Source organism: Cajanus cajan, chromosome 7 (genome assembly GCF_000230855.2).
Source record: "Cajanus cajan strain Asha chromosome 7, NIPB_CcT2T_4, whole genome shotgun sequence".
In the NCBI taxonomy this organism is placed as follows: Eukaryota; Viridiplantae; Streptophyta; class Magnoliopsida; order Fabales; family Fabaceae; genus Cajanus; species Cajanus cajan.
The window spans coordinates 55309170-55329698 of record NC_138523.1 but is presented as its reverse complement, the minus strand read 5'-3'; the positions used below and the strand labels follow the sequence as shown (position 1 = coordinate 55329698).

General features: G+C 28.5%; 1 protein-coding gene and 1 pseudogene across 2 annotated transcripts; both read right to left on the bottom strand.

Annotated features, from left to right (window-relative positions):
• Positions 1 to 3941: 3941 nt before the first annotated feature.
• LOC109812908 (sugar transport protein 13-like) lies at positions 3942 to 7256 on the bottom strand (annotated as a pseudogene). The gene is made up of 5 exons (XR_014428211.1): positions 7001 to 7256; positions 6611 to 6923; positions 6053 to 6182; positions 5214 to 5505; positions 3942 to 4631 (listed from the first exon to the last, which is right to left on the bottom strand). The product of XR_014428211.1 is annotated as a sugar transport protein 13-like (transcript).
• A 1349-nt stretch (positions 7257 to 8605) lies between these two features.
• Positions 8606 to 16295, bottom strand: LOC109812898 (sugar transport protein 13). The gene is made up of 5 exons (XM_020376963.3): positions 16143 to 16295; positions 15382 to 15707; positions 10805 to 10929; positions 9544 to 9835; positions 8606 to 9440 (listed from the first exon to the last, which is right to left on the bottom strand). Exons 1-5 carry the CDS (start codon positions 16255 to 16257, stop codon positions 8769 to 8771), a joined length of 1530 nt encoding a protein of 509 aa, XP_020232552.1. The 5' UTR covers positions 16258 to 16295; the 3' UTR covers positions 8606 to 8768.
• Positions 16296 to 20529: the final 4234 nt, after the last annotated feature.

The window sequence follows — 20529 nt, the reverse complement described above, 5'->3', positions numbered from 1 at the left end:
CTCCCTCATAAGTGCTCCACTCTCCTACCTTCTTCTTCTTTTTTATTTATTTATTTATTTATTTTTATAATCTTTTGTCCCTTGTTTTAACGTTGCCACATCTAACGATTCGTTGATTTAACTTTTTTTTTTTACGAAAATAGTTTATACAATAATTCTAACAATTAAAGATTAATATGTATTTGTAGTATAATTTTAATATTGATAAAAATTAATTATTAAAAAATATAATAAAAAACATTTTTATTAAAAACAAATGGCCTATAGAAAAGATACATATTATACTTAAATGTTGATAGGGATGAGCACAAAACCGAGACCCAAAATCGAACCCGAAAAACTCGATAAAAAATATTATTTTTGGGTGGATTTTATGGGTAAATCGGGTTAAAATTTTGATTTTATATGAGTTATATTGGGTGGGTTTGGTTTTGAATTTTTAAACCTGCTAAAAATCGAACCCAACTGAAAATGAGATACGTTTAGATTTTTATTACTTTTGTATAACTAAACAACAATGGTCCAAACTCAAAAGTCTTTATTTTAAGTATAATATAGCCATCAATTTGTAACTTTTTTTTTTTTTTTCTGTTTCTCATAATCTAGATGTTTCTTTTGTCTTCTCCTTTCTCATTTAACTTCTCAACACACTAGTCCATTTTTAGAGTTTTCTTTTTGTTTCTTTCTTTGTCTTTATTTTCCATCTTCTTATCTCCATTTTGAGTACAACTTATGCGGTTATGATTTCTTATGAGTTTTGTAACCTAATTTTAGATTTCTTTTGCATGTAACAACTATGAATTTTGTTATCTTTTGTTTTTACTTCTTTAGTTTGTGAATGTTTCATCTATATATGAATCTACTTATACCATCTATTGTCACCTTCATTCTATTTTTGTACACTATTTTAAAAATATATTTTTTTACCGTTTTAAGCTATAACTTCGTTAAGATAACTTAATCTACAAAAAACTTTTAACCCGATTGTACCCACCCGCTCAAATCCGAATCCATTTCAACCCGAACCGCTTCAAACTGAAAGCTCAGTCAGTCGGGTATAAGTTACATTTTTCCAAAGTCGATTTACAATGGGTTGAACATTTTTCACCTGAACTCGACCGAACCCACCCATTACTCTCTCGTAAATGTTGAGTTAGACGGAAAATTATTAAGTAGTCTTGAATCACATAATTCATAATTAGTATTAATTTTATTTCTATATATAAGATCAAATTACTTAATTTTTTAAAAAGAATAGATAATTTAGTTAATAACAATAAATTATATATATACATATATATATATATATGTTTTATAAAATTATTCTTATTTTTTTCTAATTAATACATATATATTCCCTAACCAATTAGATTGTATATCCTATATTATTTATTTATATTTATTTTTTCTAATTAATATTTGTTTTTCTTCTAACTGTATGTTTTTTAAAGAAATTATAATTAATGTATTTTATCAAATTAAGAAAACTACTTTAATTATAAATATTTTAGTCTAAAAATAATTAATATATGAGACAATAAGAATTAATTTTGTATAAAAGAATAAATAATTATTTAAAGTTAAGTCTTATAAATATCATATAGTGTTATTAAATTTTATGGTAGATTAAAAAACTTAAATATATGATATTGGCAAAAATTGTGAACACTTGATGATATTAAACTACCTAATAATATTTTTGAGTTAGCTTATTAACATAGTAAAAGTTGTTTATTTATTTAGACATTTATACTTCATAATAATTGTTTATTTATTTATTTACACATTCATACTTCATAACAATTCGCTTATCTCTACAATTTTTTTAATATTTAAATTTGCTATTGCTTAAATGGATTAAATTACTTAAATTTCAAAAGATGTTTTGTACTTGAAATATTTTTTTTTTCAAGAATTTGAATTTTACATGTTTGTTTATCATCTAAAAAAGAATAATATTATTACGAAAACATGATTTCCTTGAAAATATTTTTTATACGTGTTTTCCACCAAATTATTTCCTTAATATAGGTGGGAATCTAACATAGTTATATAGGAATGAACGTGACTCAATCCTACCCACAAACCTAGTCTAACCCAAGATTGATTTGGACATGTTTAGACTTTGAAATTGAACCATTGCATTTTAATCTGATTTAATATATAATATTATTTTAAAAGTATAAGTTTTATTGAATTATTGTGTATTATTAATAATAAAGATTTATTTAGTTAATAATATTTTTTATATCATGATATTATATTTATAATGAAATTATTTATTTTAAAAATATATTATATTATTATAAAATATACATTAATTTAAGTTTGTATTTATTTTAATTTATAATTTAACTATACATAATGATAAATTTAATATAGTATATCAAAGTTTGACTAATCTGACCTTGTACCATACATTTTTGAACATTAGTTGAAATAGATTTTAGTTTTAGAAAATGGTCCACCCAAAAAATTGAATCAAGTGGACAAAGATGGACTTGGCCCAACTTGGCTCATACTTACACCCCTAATCTAACATTCTCGAGTTAAAATGAATGTTTTATTGTGATAAAAATATTATGATATTTTAATTTTCCTAATCAATATAGTAAAAATATTTGATTCCCGACTAATATTTATAAATATTTTTAAAAATATTTATAATCAATTAAATAGATTTAATCATTCCTGTTAATTATAATTACCAGAATTTATTATTTCTAGTAACCATGATTCCCCGAGGAAGAAAAAATTTTCCTTTTGCCAAACTCGCCCCAAAAGTTTCGATTAAATGAGGTAGAGAAATGTAATTCAATTCGTATTTAACTGCATCATTTAAAAGTTATCCGGTACTCAGATCCATTTTGACAGTTGTACTGATTCACTGAAGATCAAACAATGTTAAATAGACCAAGACAAAACTCATTTATTATGTTGAAAGCAACAATCGATTAAATTTGATTTTAAATCCTTGATGTTTTATATCCATCTATTTGGGTTTGTGCTGCTACTGCACTTTTTATCTGCTACAAAACTTGTGGGTGCCGTGATTACCACTTTTTTATTTTCATTTGTAACGAATGATTGGTGGGTATCATCATAAATGGCAACCTCCAAATACCATACATAGTTTCTATTTGATGATCACATTACTTTGCATATCAGAGAAGCATTAAGCAATAAGCATGGCACTCACTTTATACAACTTCAAATGAAAAGCTACCTTATCATCTATTTGTGCATCAATATCAAAATCAGGCAATAAGCAGTTCTCCAATACAAATAACTGAAATAAGTCAACCAACCTGAATATTTATTTTTTTTAATGCAGTTACATACATTTTCTTGATAGCCACTGTTATACGAAACTCCACACTGTGACAGAATTAAAATTTTGACCTCAATCAAAATCGAGTCCTACTTTACCTAAATTTCTCTACGCTGCTAGCCATCAATTATTAACACCAAGTGTGCCGATTTCGCAAGCAATTAACGTAATTTAGGATTTCATAATGTAAGCATTATTCATTCCCCTCAATCTATTGTCTTACTTGAGGTTGGTATAACGACTATATCCTAGAGTATTTTTTTTTTCCCAACAAATGGCTTCATAAAGAATCCCTCATTCATATGAGTTGCACTGTAATAAAATACATGATGACTCCTACCAATACCATTGATCACCAACCATGCGTCCATCTTAATGCTCGTTAATTTATTTGATGCTTGCACTATATGTTATATGACTCGCATAACACGACAATTGTCGTGGCATTACAATGTTACAGACACAGGCCACTAACATAATGGGAATGATAACTTAGCTGTAACAGCCAAATCTTACCAAGCACTCCATAGAGTTTAAAATACTCATTTGACAAACCAAACTATTTTGCCAGAATTCCTCTAATTTACAACTGGGAAGCCAGATTAAATCCTTAAACATTCTCATTTCTGCTTGGTCAATTTCCAGTGGCTACTTTCTGTTCTCCAACACAATCATCTTCAATAAACCTCTTCCACAGCCAATGCTGCTTCCACACTCTCTCTGTCATCTCTTCAATGGGGACATTCTTTGTCTCAGGAAGCAGGAAAAGCACAAAGGTGAACATGATGAAGATACATCCAGAGAAGAACAAGAAGATGCCGAACTTGAAGAGGCACAACATTGAGAGACAAGCCTGCCCAATGACAAATGTGAAGAGAAAGTTGACACACACAGCAACACCCTGCCCTACTGAGCGACTCTCTAGTGGGAATATCTCACTTGGGATCAACCAACCCAGAGGTCCCCATGACCATGCAAATGCAGACACAAATATGCACATCATCACAACCACCAGCACTGCAAAACCTTTTGATAGGTCATCAGAATGATCCTTCATCTTAATTCCTATTACAATTGCAATCACTAATTGAGACAAGAACATTTGAACACCAGCTTCCAGCAAGAGCATTCTCCGCCCCAGTTTGTCCACTGAATAGATTGAGACAACAGTGGAGAGGACATTTACGGCACCAGTAATCACAGCAGAGTAGAGAGAAGCATCATTCTTGAATCCTAATGTGTTGAACAGAACCGGGGCATAAAACATGATGGCATTGATGCCGGTGAATTGTTGAAAAACCTGTTTTTTGAAAACACCCAAATGGAATAAGCATCAGATAAGTGCGTATTTGAATTTCAGTTAAGAGGGGTTCAAAAGTACTTTTATTTCTAAAGCAACAATTTCTTCAATTTTCATTTTGTGCAGCAGTATTCAGAATAATATATTCAAATTCTCAAAGTACTTTTCTAATTTTTATCCAAAGGAGGCCTAAATCAGCAAGTTGCAATTGAGCATTCTGATCCAGCTAACAATGACATATTGTGACAACTGTGTTAAGAGTAAATAATCAATTTTGCACCCAAATGTGGCAACTTTGGTACTTGAAAGTTTGTGTGTATAATGTAGTCTCCAACATGTCATTTTTCAAACTGATTCAAGGATTAAGGCCATCATATTGAAAAATCATTTGTACAGTTTACAAGAAATAAAATGAAAAGTTTGGTCTTACTACTACTTAATGTAATATATATGATAAACCCTCTCTTGCAAAGAATTGAACATCTAAAGCGTAAAGTTTATGAGACTAAAGATGTAATGGAAATCAAAATTGTATACTTAACTGATTGGAAAATGTTAGAGAACATAGTACTGAGTACTGACCTGCAGGGCAATGGAAATGAGTAGCTGGGGCCGGTTGCTGCGCTTGAGGATATTCCTGAAAGGGTGTTTGACTTGTTTAGCCACACGACTTGCGTCAACAAGTTCCAAGAACTCAGGTTCAATGTTGTCAATGCCACGAATCTTTCTGAGCACAGCTTTTCCCTCTTCCAAGTGACCACGTTCGATGAGACTGTTAGGGGTATCGACCACCAAGAAAGCTCCCAACGTGAGGAGCAGTGCTGGCAAACCACCCAAACCAAGAGATAGCCTCCATCCCCACCCGCCTTTTATTCTGTCCTTGCTCACCAACAATCAACAAGTGCCCAAGGTAAATCAAAACAAAGCAAATGTCACATGCTTTAGAATTCATCATCTAGAACAAATTGCCCATGATTTTGCATGATAATCAAATGCCTTGCAATTTTTTTTTCCATTGAATTCTAGATTATAGGATTTCTTTACAATTTGATCGGCATTAAATAACTGAAACCTTATTGAAGTGAGATTAGTAACAGAAATGGTCATTATTCTGTTGATTTTCAATGAACCAGAATCTCTTTGCAGAACAATTGAACAACTTATATCGGCCATCAATTTTCAAAATTTTGACCAGCACCACTCTCACTGGAGCCATTAATTCAATTTGCTGAGTTCGACTAGTGATGCTTTCACTTGGGCACGAGTAAATAACACCGGGGAGATGGATTAAGCTTCTAATTAATTAAATTAATGGCTATGATTTGTTCTATACACACAACTCGTGATTCGTTTCCGTTGCAATGAACTTGATTATTCAAATAAAAAGTATGAAATTGGGAGCATGCAGGGAAGGAACTTACTTGTTGGTGGCATAGTTGACAAGGTTAGCAAAGAGAATGCCAAGGGTAATATTCAGCTGGAACAGTATATTCAATGCTCCACGTAGTCTTGAAGGTGCGATCTCTGAAATGAAAACTGGCACAGCCTGTCATCATCATATTAAACCAACAAAGAATCAACGATGAGTGAGTTCCGAAAGCCACTTCTTATTACTATTCCACCTCCTGCATCGACACCCCTTATACATAATGTTTTTCGAATAATTAAAAGTTATATATATATATATATATATCTATGTATCGATATCGAAAAAACTCACTTTATAACAGAACTAGATTATATTAATAACATTTATTAAAACTAGGATCTAACCCGATGATAATGTTAGTAGAAATAATTTTCGTTTTTTCTCTCTCTTAATTTATTGTATAATTTATTATACAATTAATGTTTAAGAATAAGTTAAAGTAGAGATTTTTATGTAAAGAAAGTCATTTGAGTGCTTTTTGAATGAAAATTATTTAAGTAGTATATATAGTAGTTTTAAATAATGAAGGATTGATATATTATGGGGGAGGGAGAAAAACCAACTCCAGAACCAAGTAAGAGCCTGCCAATGATGAGCATGGGAAGGTTGGGAGCTGCAGCGCTGAAGGCGACTCCAGCGATGAAGATGAAGCCTGTAATCAACATGGAGGCTCTTCTCCCCTCCCTCCGTGTGATATAAGACGCTAAGAATGTGGACGTACGCTGAACCCGCAAGGTACACACTCGACGTGAATAACTGCAGTTTTTGGTTGTCATACTTGCAGTAGTTGCTCTCCACCACTGTCTTTTTGTACACCTCCGCAAAAAACTTATTCAGGAATGGTGCCATCGATGTCACACCTCCTGAGATGTGAGATCCAAATGAGAGAAGTAATTGAATAAAGAGAGTAAGAAGTAAGAACTAAGCATGCATGCATTACCTGAAACGCCAACGACATATCCGAACATAAGACCTCCGGTAGCAGCCATTATGCATGAAATTATAACTATTGGAGTTATCTTTGCCTCTAAATCGCTGTCGCCTCTGCCACCCATTGTTATTTCCGATAGTTCTTCTTGCTTCAGTGTTTTTGTGACCCTCAGATGCACACTAGAGTGTGAGGAATGTTTTTTTTTTCCTATCACTGGCCTTTACACTTTGATTTTTCTTTTTTGGTTACATTACATTGAAAATAAGTTTCATTTTGCTCTTTCTTTAATTTTATTTTTCCACATCCCATGCACTTTGAAAGGAAATATAGAAAAAGTAATAGTGATAATAAATGATGGGAAATATATAAATAACTAAAGAAAAGCTTAAAAAATATTAATGCAAGGTAAATGCAAAAATTAAGGTGAAAGAATTAAGAAGGGGTGAATTAGTTGTTTGGTTTTGATGACAAAGTAATTATAATTTGTTTTAATTATTTATTATAAATATGTTTAGATAAAGTTCTCTTTGAGCATTCCTAAAAAATAAAATAAAATAAAATAAACATTTCTATAAATTTAAATTCATAAATTATCTTATATATAAGTTAAAAAAAATTATGAGATATAATGGAAATATTTTTATGAATCAACTTATGTATAAAATAATTTTAATTTATATAAAAAAAAATCATTTTTCCTCGATTTATAACGAAGGAATAAATGTATTCCAAAATCTCATTAAAGTAATTTTAGATTCAATCATATATTAAATTTTAGTTACAGCATATTGTAAGATATTTTAACCAAATAAATCACAAATATAAAAGTAATAAAAATACAAATAATTTATTGAAAATAACTTTTCTACTTGTTCAAAGATATAACAAACATCATCATAATTAAAATCCCAACATGATGTATATAAAAATTGCAAAAATTATTTCTTTATGTACTTGGTGATTTGACATATTAATTAATTACATTTTAAGAGGTATAAATAACTATAAAAAATATTATGTTGAAAAATTAAGCTCCATTTTTTTTATTATGAAGATGGTTTGGGAATGTGGGATAAGAAAGTGGAGGGAGGAATGCTAGTTGCCATTATTTTAATTGATTAATTAATTTATTTGATATTATTAATTTTCAATAAATATAAGGAATATTATGAGACTAATTAGTATTATATATTTTATATATTATTAAGGTTAAAATTTTATACTTCGTTGTATATTTATAATTATTGAAGAAGAGAAAAATAAATAATAAAAAAGTCAATATGTTTAACTCCTTTTGAGTCTAAAATATAACTTCAAATTTTACGCATATTTTTCTAAATCCACCACTAAATCGTTCTGATGATTTGAGTTCACGAAAACGTAAATTGAAAATCTTTAATATATTTTCAAGCCTAGATAAGTTGGATATAGCGCGGCTACCTCTTGAATTATTCATTGATCTGATTAAGTATAAATTATTTTACTAAATTATTTTATATTTTATTTATTATTTATTATTTTAATAAATTATTTTACTAAATTAAACCAAAGACAAATTACATGCTAGCTAGGCTATGCTTTTGTCTTCTGAAAGAAAGTAGAAAGCAGATGAGATGAGGATAAAAACGTAGTATACATTACAGACGTTAAATGAGTCGCATAACAGAACAATAAACGTGGCATTACAATTTTACAGACACAGACCATTAACACAGTAGGAATTATAACTTGGTTAGCTTTAACAAGCCAAATCTAAGCAGGCACTCCATAGACTAATTTACAAAGCATCGTCAGTGGCTACTTTGTCTTGTTTAACACAATCATCTTCAACAAACCTCTTCCACAACCAATGCTGCTTCCACACTCTCTCCGTCATCTCTTCAATGGGAACATTCTTTGTCTCGGGGAGGAGGAAAAGCACGAAGGTGGACATGAGGAAGACACATCCAGAGAAGAAGAAGAAGATGCCAAACTTGAAGAAACACAACATTGAGAGAAAGGCCTGTGCAATGATGAATGTGCATAACAAGTTGACACACACCGCCACACTCTGCCCTGCTGAGCGAGTCTCGAGAGGAAATATCTCACTTGGAATCAGCCAACAAAGAGGACCCCATGACCATGCAAATGCAGAGACGAAAATGCACACCATCACAACCACCAGCACTGCATAACCCTTTGAGAGGTCCTCTGAATGGTCCTTCACCTTAATTCCTATTACAACTGCAATCACTAATTGAGACAAAAACATCTGAACACCGGCTTCCAGTAAGAGCATTCTCCGCCCGAGTCTGTCTACTGAATAGATCGAGACAATTGTGGAGAGAACATTAACGGCACCAGTGATCACAGCAGAGTAGAGAGAAGCGTCGTTCTTGAATCCCAATGTGTTGAAAAGAACCGGGGCATAAAACATTATGGCGTTGATGCCCGTGAATTGCTGAAAAACCTGTTTTTTTAAAACACCCAATTGGAATTCAAAGACTAAATTGTATTGTACGTAAATGTTTAGGAATGAAGCCATTGAACAAAAAAAAATGTTTAGCAGTGACCTGCAGGGCAATGGAAATGAGTAGCTGGGGTCTGTTGCTGCGCTTGAGGATATTTCTGAAAGGGTGTTTGACCTCTTTAGCCACACGACTTGCGTTGACAAGGTCCAAGAACTCAGGTTCAATGTTGTGAATGCCACGAATCTTTCTCAACACAACTTTTCCTTCTTCCAAGTGACCACGCTCGATGAGACTGTTAGGGGTGTCCACCACCAAGAAAGCTCCCAACGTAAGGAGCAGTGCTGGCAAACCACCCAAACCCAGAGATAGCCTCCATCCCCACCCACCTTTTATTCTGTCATTCCCATCACCAACAATCAACAAGAGTCCATGGTAAATCAAACAAATGCTTCGTAGATGCTTTAGAATTCATTATCCAGAAAAAAAAAATGGCAATGATTTTGCATGAGCATCAAATACCTTTCACTTTACCATTGAATTCTACATAGAAGAATTTATTTTTACAATTCATGGAGTCCCGTAAAAATGTTACGTGCATTAAATAATTGAAACCTTATTAACCTGGATAATTCTAAATCTTCATTTTAATCCAAAGTATATCATTGATTTATTAAATTTTGTGAATGTTCATGAAGAGGGATGAATGTTACGTGAGTGTTTATGAAAACATTTATTTTTTTTGGTTTAATACAACCATTGTGCAGGTTAACATTTCTGGGTCTGGACCATGTGGGCCTTTATAGCAGGATGGGTTTCCAACCTGAGACTCACGAGAAGCACTTGATGAAATCATGAAAATGATAATTTGTTGTTTCTGCTCCCACTAAAAGATGAAAAAAGAAAGTGTTTGGTTTTTCATTTGTTCCCTTGTTTGAGAAGCTATAAGGCATAGGTTTTGCGTCAAAAACGGCTTTTTTTAAGCAGAAGCAAACACGTCTGCTTCTTAAAGGAAGGGTCAGAACAGAGCAGACAGTTGTTCTGTTAGCAGATGTGAATGAGTAATTGCTTATCACCACGCCTTCGAAGCATTTATAAAAGCCCAAAACACTAAGCAGAGAAGGCAAGCATGTGCTTGACTTTTGGGTTTGTATGTGAGAGGAGTAACAGAAAGGTCATAATTGTGTTGGTTTGCTATGCACCGGAATTCAATCAGGCTATCTATTTTCAAAATTTTGACTACCACCACTCTCACTATAACCATTAATTCAATTTTGCTGACTACGACTAGGGATGCTTTCACCTGGGTTTGAATTTGTTTTATAGAGAGAGGGTGAAATTGGGAGCAAGCAGGGAAGAAACTTACTTGTTGGTGGCATAGTTGACTAGGTTGGCAAAGAGGATGCCAAGGGTAATATTCAGCTGGAACAGTATATTCAATGCTCCACGTATTCTTGAAGGTGCGATCTCTGAAAGGAAAACTGGCACGGCCTGTCATCATCAAATTAAACCAACAAACAACCGATCATCACTGATTTCCAAATTAAAAGCCACTTTTATTACTATTCCACCTCATACCATTCAAATATTAGTCAAATAATTTAATTTTTCCTTTGTAATTCAATTAGACTAAATCGGCTTAGCTTTATCGTTTATAACGGATAAGATGTGGATAGAATTTGTGAACTAAAAAACATAAAGTAGCACAAGTTGAAGTTTTGGTTGCACTTTCAATGTCAAGAACAGAGGTTCTTTACCATAAAATATACCTGATTTTATATAATTAAATGAGAGAAAATACAAAGTCATCTCCATCGAGGGTGTTAACATCAAGTAGTGAGAACAAATTAAAGCCTAAAAGGTGCGTTGAAGTTTGAAGAAACAAGTGGACGATTAAGACTTTGGGAGTGCATTCCAAGAAGCCTATTTATATTTGTCTTTAAAAACTTACCGGTTTTAGTTACTCCCTCCTCTGTTTTTTATTCATAGTCGTTTAAGATTTTGTACAGGATTTAAAAAAATGATTGATATTTTAGTTTTCAAAAATATTTATTATTTACTTTCCTATTCTATCTTCTATTTTTTTATTGTATTTCATTAGAAATATATTACCTTTTTAAATGTAACATTAACTTTACATAGGTAGTTGGAGAAAAAATAGATAGACATTAGAAATAAATAGGCACATTATTCAGTAAACATACATTAATTATCAAGGGTAAAAATGAGAAGAAAAAAATTAATAAGTCATTGATTTTAGTAAAATGACAATGAAAAAAAATGACAAATTCTGACAAAAGACTATGAATAAAAAATGGAGGGAGTATATAATTGCCTTGCATTAAAGCATAATAATTCATATTAAAAAAATATATTTATATATTAATTAATTTTATCTTATGGATAGACCATTTAGTTACAAAATTATTCAGTAATTTAGGATATCAAAGCACCTTTATCTAAATATGTCTAGTATCAGACACTGAAGCACTCTTGTAAATTTAGGTACATTTGTTCATAAGTCTAGGTATGCTCATTCATCAACCTCATACATTGAAAGACTCTTGTGAATTTAGATATATCTGTTCGACAATCTCGGACACTAAAGTACTCTCATGAGTCCAAATACAGTCATTCGACAACCTCAGACACTAAGACACTTTCATAAGTCTGTGAATGTTCATTCAGCATCCTCAGACATCAAAATACCCTCACAAGTAGAGGAACATTCAATCGACACCCCTTAGAATACCTTTATTTGGTGCCCTCGGTTGCCAATCACTTGTAGCATCAAACAAGATAGGTGATCCTTCATTTTATGAAAAGGTAATTAAGATGATTACAATATAATTATAGTACGGAGCAAATTATCAATGTATTATCTAATTGGTAATCCTAGGTTGAGGCCCATTTGATTTGAACTCATTAAAGTTAGTATAAATAATATTGTATTTCAAGATAAATTTATTGTTCACAATATATTTGCATGTTCACTAGATGATTCACTCTCTTCATATAACTCACTTACTTAAACGTCAGAGTATCTTTTATAAGTACATCTCATCTTAAAATCATAAAGTGAATAGGAGACTCGACATTATAAAGAGAGAGAATAGAAGACACTTTGATACAAGTACATCTTTTTTAATAAAATTATCTCTAAAATATTTTTTAAAATTCTAACTCCAATATTTATGTATTTATATCACATTTAAATTAAGAATAATTTAGAAAAAAACCAAAAAGTACTCCCGGTAATTAACATAAATTATTTTTATTTTAATTGAAACTATAATTAATATAATTAAAGATAATGATAAATTAAAAAAATTGTGGGACCCACACCGGAAGGAATATATGATGTTTTTACTACAACTTTTTATTCATCATTATCTTTAATTATATTTTAATCATTGAGGTTGGTCAGATATGTCGGCCACCTTGTATGTAATTAATATTTACACACTACACTTGGTAAAAACAACAAAAACCTAATTTTGTCTTCAAGTAAGGGACACAAGGATCTCACGTCAGCTTATTAAGTTTTTACTCATAAACAACAATTATATTTCAACTCTTCAAGTTATATTAGGCAAAGTATACAATAAAATAAGACTTTGTATTATTAGTATATATATGTTTTTAAAGTCAGCAGGAAACAGAAGCTTGATTCTGATCAAGACATTATTAAAGCACATTCGTTGAACAAATACGAATTATCCTAAATGTAGCATATTAATATATTATCTATCATGATGTATCAGCAGGGACGGATTCCGTCTAAACGGGCGTGATTCCGGCCCTCTTTTCCTTCTTTTTTTTAATTTATAAATATTGTGCATGTTAACTCTAATTTTTATTTAAAATGTAATCTTCTTATTCATTAACATATCAAAATTTATTTACATTCAATGCTTTGATTATTAAATCTATCCTAACGTATTAGTTGTATATATGAGGACGGATTAATTGGGGAGTAAGTGTGGAACTCAATCCTCCTTAATTCTCTTTTTAACTTCATGCATAAAATCTTTATTTTATGTATAAAAAAAAAAGAGTTTTAAAATTTATTAATTGATTTTAGCTTAAATAAATATTTATTACTTGTAATTTATATTTTTTTTATTTTTGTATGCACAATTATATATATAAAGAGAGAAAAAAAATAAATTAAACGATATAACTTTTATCAATTATTATATTATTTAATAATTTTATATTAAATATGAATTTTGTTAATATAACTGTTAAGTTATAATTTTATATCACCTTGTATGTGTATATTAAATTTTATTAAAGTTGAATAACAATTTAAAAGTAATTAAAGTGTTCAAGTTTTAATATATTTTATTTTATAAGTATGAGATATTAAATTATTTTTTATTAATATAAAATTATATATATATTTATTTATTATAATGCAAATGTGGCTAATAGAACTTCAATTCATTACAACACCTGTTGTGTTGCATATAATTTGTGTCATGTAAACACATTGTAATAGAGACTAAAATCAAATAAAAAGACTAAAATGGAAATAATAAAGGCTAAATAATTATACAAATTAAAAAATTTATAAAAATATATTGATCATACACATTATTTTATTTGATTTAGTTGTCATCATTATTTATTGACTTGAAAAAAAAAATTAAATGACTTCAAATATGTTAAATATGAGTTAGATCTCAATTAGCCATATTAGCATTTAAATGAAAAAATTTAATAACAAAGATACACACATTATTTTTTTTTTCTTAAATATAAAAAGACTTTATCAAAAAATTATTATTTTAAGTAGTTTCACACTTTTAATCTTTAACTAAATACTAGAGTTTAATCTTCACCTTAAGTATAAAATTATAACTGAGAGAATCACTTTATTTTTATAAGAATCGACTGGATGGGAAGAAATTATGTCTCCTTATCAAATGAAAAAGAAATACAAAAGACTTGTCTTAATTTACCTTTTTAATGTATTATGCAACTTATCTTATTTAAATAATCTATACTTTGTCATTTTTTTTTTGCAAATACTTGTATAAATTTAATCAATCTCAACATATGAAATTATTATATAATACCAAAAAAGTTCATAGCTATAAATTTAAAGATTGTGAATTTAAATTGATACATCATACCATATTAATTATTTTTCCAGTAATTTATTTTATAACTTCTCTGTTTTAAAAGTGTTAATTTTTAAATTATTCTTGAAGAATAGTTTCAAATTTTTATTTATTTAATTCGTTCTTATATATTTATAATAACTTTATAAATATATCATTTTATACTTTATTTTTTTAAAAGACTATAAAATATAGTAGCAACATAAACATTTTTTAACTCATTATAGTCAACTTAGTAATTATACATAAGTTCATAGAGTTTTAATTTTGTTATCGTCTTTTAAAAAATTAAAGATATTATCGTCTAAAAAAAAATTGAAACCCTATGGGTGGAGGTGAACCGAGTAAACAAACTAGATCGGACTAGCGTGCTTACATGGATCACATTTTTTTTCTTATTTCATGTCCAACCCATTTAACTCAAACGCTAATCAACTTGTCTGCGAGCCAAATATAAATAAAGCTAAAAACAAACAAATCTAAAATTGATTGACAACCTATAAATTGTATCTAACATAAGACTAACTAAAAATATCGAAGTGTGTACATGGATTAATGAAACAGAAACATTTAAAAGAAAAGTTCATTTACATCAAAGAAACATTATAAATATTAAAATACTAACAAAATGTCAATATATGCTAAACACTAAGTAGTAAGTTATTGAAAAACATAATAATCTTAAACACAAATCAAATAATGTTAAGTAAATAAAAGTGTAAAAGGCTATAAAATAAAAATAAATAAATAAAAATGGTATACGAAACCTGTTCAACATGCTACAGGTAGTTAAAAGAAAGTTTATTTAACGTACCTGATTAGCAAAACCAACTCCAGAGCCAAGTAAGATCCTGCCAATGATGAGCATGGGAAGGTTTTGAGCAGCAGCATTGAATGCAACTCCAGCGATGAAGATGAAGCCTGAAATCAACATGGTGGCTCTTCTCCCCTGCCTTCGTGTGATATGCGACGCAAAGAATGTCGCCGTTAAACCCGCAAGGTACAGACACGACGTGAATAGCTGCAGCTTTTCGTTGTCGTATTTGCAATAGTTGCTTTCAACCTCTTTCTCTTCCACCGTCTTTCTGTACACCTCCGGAAAGAATTCTCTCAGGAATGCTGCCATCGATGTCACTCCACCTCCAAAATTAAATATATTTTTTTTTTTCATTTTAGCAAAACAAACCAACAAACTTTTTTCTTTTTCACATATTTATCTTTTTCCAAAATCTCCTTAAACAGTAAGGGTCACTGTCAAAAAATCATTATTCTAATTATATATATATATATATAACAGTACATCTATAAATTACCACGAAGTTAATACGTACGAAGGTTAAACATAGACGGTGAAGAAAAATTATCAATCTACACCTTACTTTTTAGTGCATGCATGGATGTAAATAAAAGATAAATAAAAAAGAAGAAAAAAGTTGGTAAATGTGACAAATGTGATGAAAAATAAAGGGAAAGATAAAATAGAAATGGGATGGTAAAGAAAAATGTATATTAATAATGGTTTCAAATGAGAGAAGGAATTGAATTGAATGAAGAAAGTATGAAATCATGCATTACCGGAAACGCCAACGTCGTATCCAAACATAAGACCTCCGGTAGCAGCCATTATGCATGAAATTATTACTATTGGAGTTATCTTTGCCTCTAAATCGCTGTCGCCTCCGCCAGCCATAGCGTGAAGAGTGTTTATCTTACTGTCACATATGCACTTGCCTTTACAATTTTATTTATAACCATTGAGGAAGAGTTTCACTTTGCTTTTTCTTTCTTTTTTTCACCCCACATCCCTTAACGAAAGATGGAAAAGTGACCCAGGTAATAAATAAATTAAACCCTAAACAAAAAGTTAAAATAAAATGTAAGGGTAAATGTAAAAATGGTGAAAGAATCAAGATGGGGTGAATTATAATAAATTTACTTTACTTAATAATTTAGTGTTTTACACTAAATTTTAATAATTTATTTGTTGAATTAAAAAATTTTAATATACAAATAAAGCTTATTAATATTATTAATAAATTATTAAATTATTCTATAAAATATTTTTATAATTATATATTAATTTGAATTAGTAAAATAGAGTATTAAAATATTTTTAAAAAAAATTAAAAATTTGTAGACTTAATTTATATATTAAAATTTTTTAATTTAATTATTGGATCGTTAAAATTTGATATGAAATATGAATTATTGAATGAAATAATTATATAAAAAATTATATTTAAAATTTAATACTTCATATTATATTTATAATTTTTTATATAAAAAGGAATAAATAAATAAATTAAATCTTTTCACTTTTCACCCCAAAAAAATGTCAAAGTTGAGGAAGGATGAAATGATGCATATTTATGAGTTAGAAGGTAACATGAAGATAGTATATACTTTATTCATTTAGAAGCCTAAATAGGTTGGATAGCCGCCACCTCTTGTATTATTATTCAATTCATTGTTTCATTGATCTTATGAACTTGAGAAATTAAAGTATACGAATGTCTCATGCTTTATGGTTCACATGCAAAAAGAGAATCATGTTGATGATTGGCCCGAAGGTTTCTCCTGTAGCTTACGTCTAGATATGCTTCATACTTTTATTAATTGGAATTTGGATATATATGTACCGTTCCCTTTTATAAGATTTTAGTTTCTTTCTTTCATAAAATGTTAAGAGTAGTTGGAGCTTTGTTTCTGATTAAAATAAAACTAGTATTTTTATCATAAAATTTACACATTAAATATTATCAAGTATAACTAAAATTTATAATAAAATAGTAGCTAGATTATATATAAATAAATATTATATTAAATAGATACATTATATTTAAAGTTTATATATGCATATATTTTTAAATGTTAATATTCTATTTTATATTTTAAATAAATAATTTATATTATGATACAATATTATTGTTAATTATCAAAATTTTAAAAATTAATTTATAAATGAATATAATAAATAAAATATTAAATTATTAAAAAGTTAAGAGAATTTCTAGATAGTCATACACTCACTGCCTTCCATTACAAAATACTCAACTCTAAGATAATCACTTACTCGAAATGACTTTGATATCATTATTGGACATCGAAGGTTCACATACACATATTTTTACATTAGTATAATATAGTCATATCTCAAAAGGTCTCATAAGAATGAAGAATATGAGTGTTTTATAAACACTTGTTTATCTCATAATCCAATAATGTGTTACTTTATTTGTATCCTAACAATTATAGTGATATTAAAAGTACAATTTAACCTTAAAAATAATTATTGTTCTTCTCATTCTATTTTGTTGCAATAAATTTAGATCATAAAATGATATCATAATCTTTAAATTATATTAAAGTTGTTTAAATTGTGATATTTACATTTTTATAAATTGTATTATCAAATTCACAAAAAAAAATATAGTAATGTCTTGTTTTTATATACATTTTAATAATATCTAAAATAGTATTACATTTCATAGAATATCACAAGTTATACAAATTATTTAAAATTAATTTAAAATTTGTGAAAGATATACAAATCACTTATATGAATATATTTATATAAAATTAATATTTTAGCCAATACAATTAACATGTTAAAAGCTTATTATATAATTAACAATTATAATAAATAAACTTTTATATGTAAAACATAAACGATTATAACGAACAAGAATATTATTAGAATCAGAGAATTTTTAAGAATTCTTTCAACTTCAAATTTTATTCAATTTTTATTTATCATAATTATTGATGAATTAAATTTTAATATTTTTGAAAATGATCAATAAATAAAAATAATCTTATATTACAATATAAATTGTTTATTATGAAATTAAAATATAATTATATATTTAAAATATCTACTATATATATAAATTACATTCAAATTATATTAACTATTTATATTCTAATTTTAAATATAATTTATATATTCAAATATAATATTTATTTATACATAATTTATTTTGAATTTTAATAATATATAATAAACATTTAACTTATACATTATACAAACTAAATATTTTAAATATATAAATCATATTTTAGATTTATGATAAAAAAATTATATTGTTACATAATATTATTTTTATTTATTAATATTTTAAAAATACAATAAAATTTAAATCACAAATAATTATGATAAACCAGAATTAAATTAAATAAAAAAAATTAAAATAATTCTAAAAAGCGACTCGGTAAAAAAAAAATCCTCTAAAAGTTTTAGCGCATGATAGTGGTTCAAAAACATCTATAAAAAATGATTGTCAGATGAAAAATAAAAACAACAGTACAGAATTAAAAAAATCGTTTATTATCAAATTAGATGAAAAATTAAATATATATATATATATATATATATATATATATATATATATATATATATATATATATTTACAAGCATTAAGAAAACAAGATGAAAAGTGATTGGAGCATAGAATTAAAATTTGGGCGTGAAAAAGAGATTATATAATGTTTGAAAAAGAGAAGGCCTACAAGTGCAGTGGCATGAGCAATGTATTAAAAGTAATGGGATATACACTGAATCATCCCTGCATATATAAAATTCTCCCTGCCCAAGTGGGTCCCAAGACCATGCAAAATATGTCACAAATGTGTGCAAACCATATCACCACTGCCTACCCTTTTGCTCAATCTATCTTAGACACAAACATTTCCACACAAGCTTCCAACAACAACATCCTCCTACCAACTTTGTCCACAAACTAGACAGACACGTCTCTTGTGATCACAAGAATGTCACTCTTAAATTCCGAGAACACTCCAGCATACAACATGAATGTTACTCAATCGTTGGAAACATCTATTCCAAAACAAAAATTATTAATTAGTCAATGGATTAATTAATTTCAAATTATGAAAGTGGTCATAAGTGTAAAATTTTAATGGAAGAACTGATTTAATTTGGTCTCATGCTGTAACAAAAACAATTAATTTGGTCTCATAGGATTGCTTAAAAAGATATAGGGAAACTTTTTAAATTTAAAAGATGAAATTGAAATAAAATAAAATTAGAATGAGATTATAAGTATCTTAGGCTAAAAGTTGTTAAAATAATTTTTTAGTTTCAAACTCATCCTAACTGATATAATCCAATTACTAGGTGGTAATCAGTATTTGTAGTGTATATTTATTCTTGTTTATATGTATATATGTTTATGAAGTTACAATTAATGGAGTGAATTGTGATATATATTTTGAGATATTTTAAAAGTTTAATTAATTTGTAAAATTCTTTTAAATTTAAAATAAATATTTTATTAATTATTGGTATTAAATTCTAATTAATACCAGTTTTAATGAGATATAATAAATTGACCATTATAGTTTTAATGATCAAATATTTTAAAATTAATTGGTTTTAATTATTGAGATTAATTAAAGTCATAACAATCGGTGTCCCTTCTATAAATATTGAGATTCAGTAGGCATCAGAAGGACTAAGCACTATTCTATTTTTTGTTCTTTCTTTTCTAAGTTAAAAACTTGCTAATTCGGTATCCTTAATCTAATATTGGGAAGATCCTGTTGTATCTATCTTGGGCCCTTACGTGGGAGTCTACAGATAAGTCTTTGTATCTTGGAACCTTGTGTGGAAGTCTGTAGATAAGTTCTTTAGGATAATGCATTACACGCCTAAGGAGTTCATGTCAAATGCATTACACGTCTCAGGAGTTCAAATCAGTTTGTGTTCTCAACATTCATGAACAAATATCTAAAGGATTTAAAGTTGTTTATGAAAATTCTCAACAAAATACACTATTACAACAAGGTGCACTTGGTCTCACAAATCCCAAGGCTAGTTGGAATTTGAATTCTCGGTAGTGGCATATGGTTGAGAAGCGGAGCCAACAATATAGATTATTTCAAGCTTTTGTTGTGACTATCATAATTGACATGAACATAAGCATCATGGTGGTGTCACTCA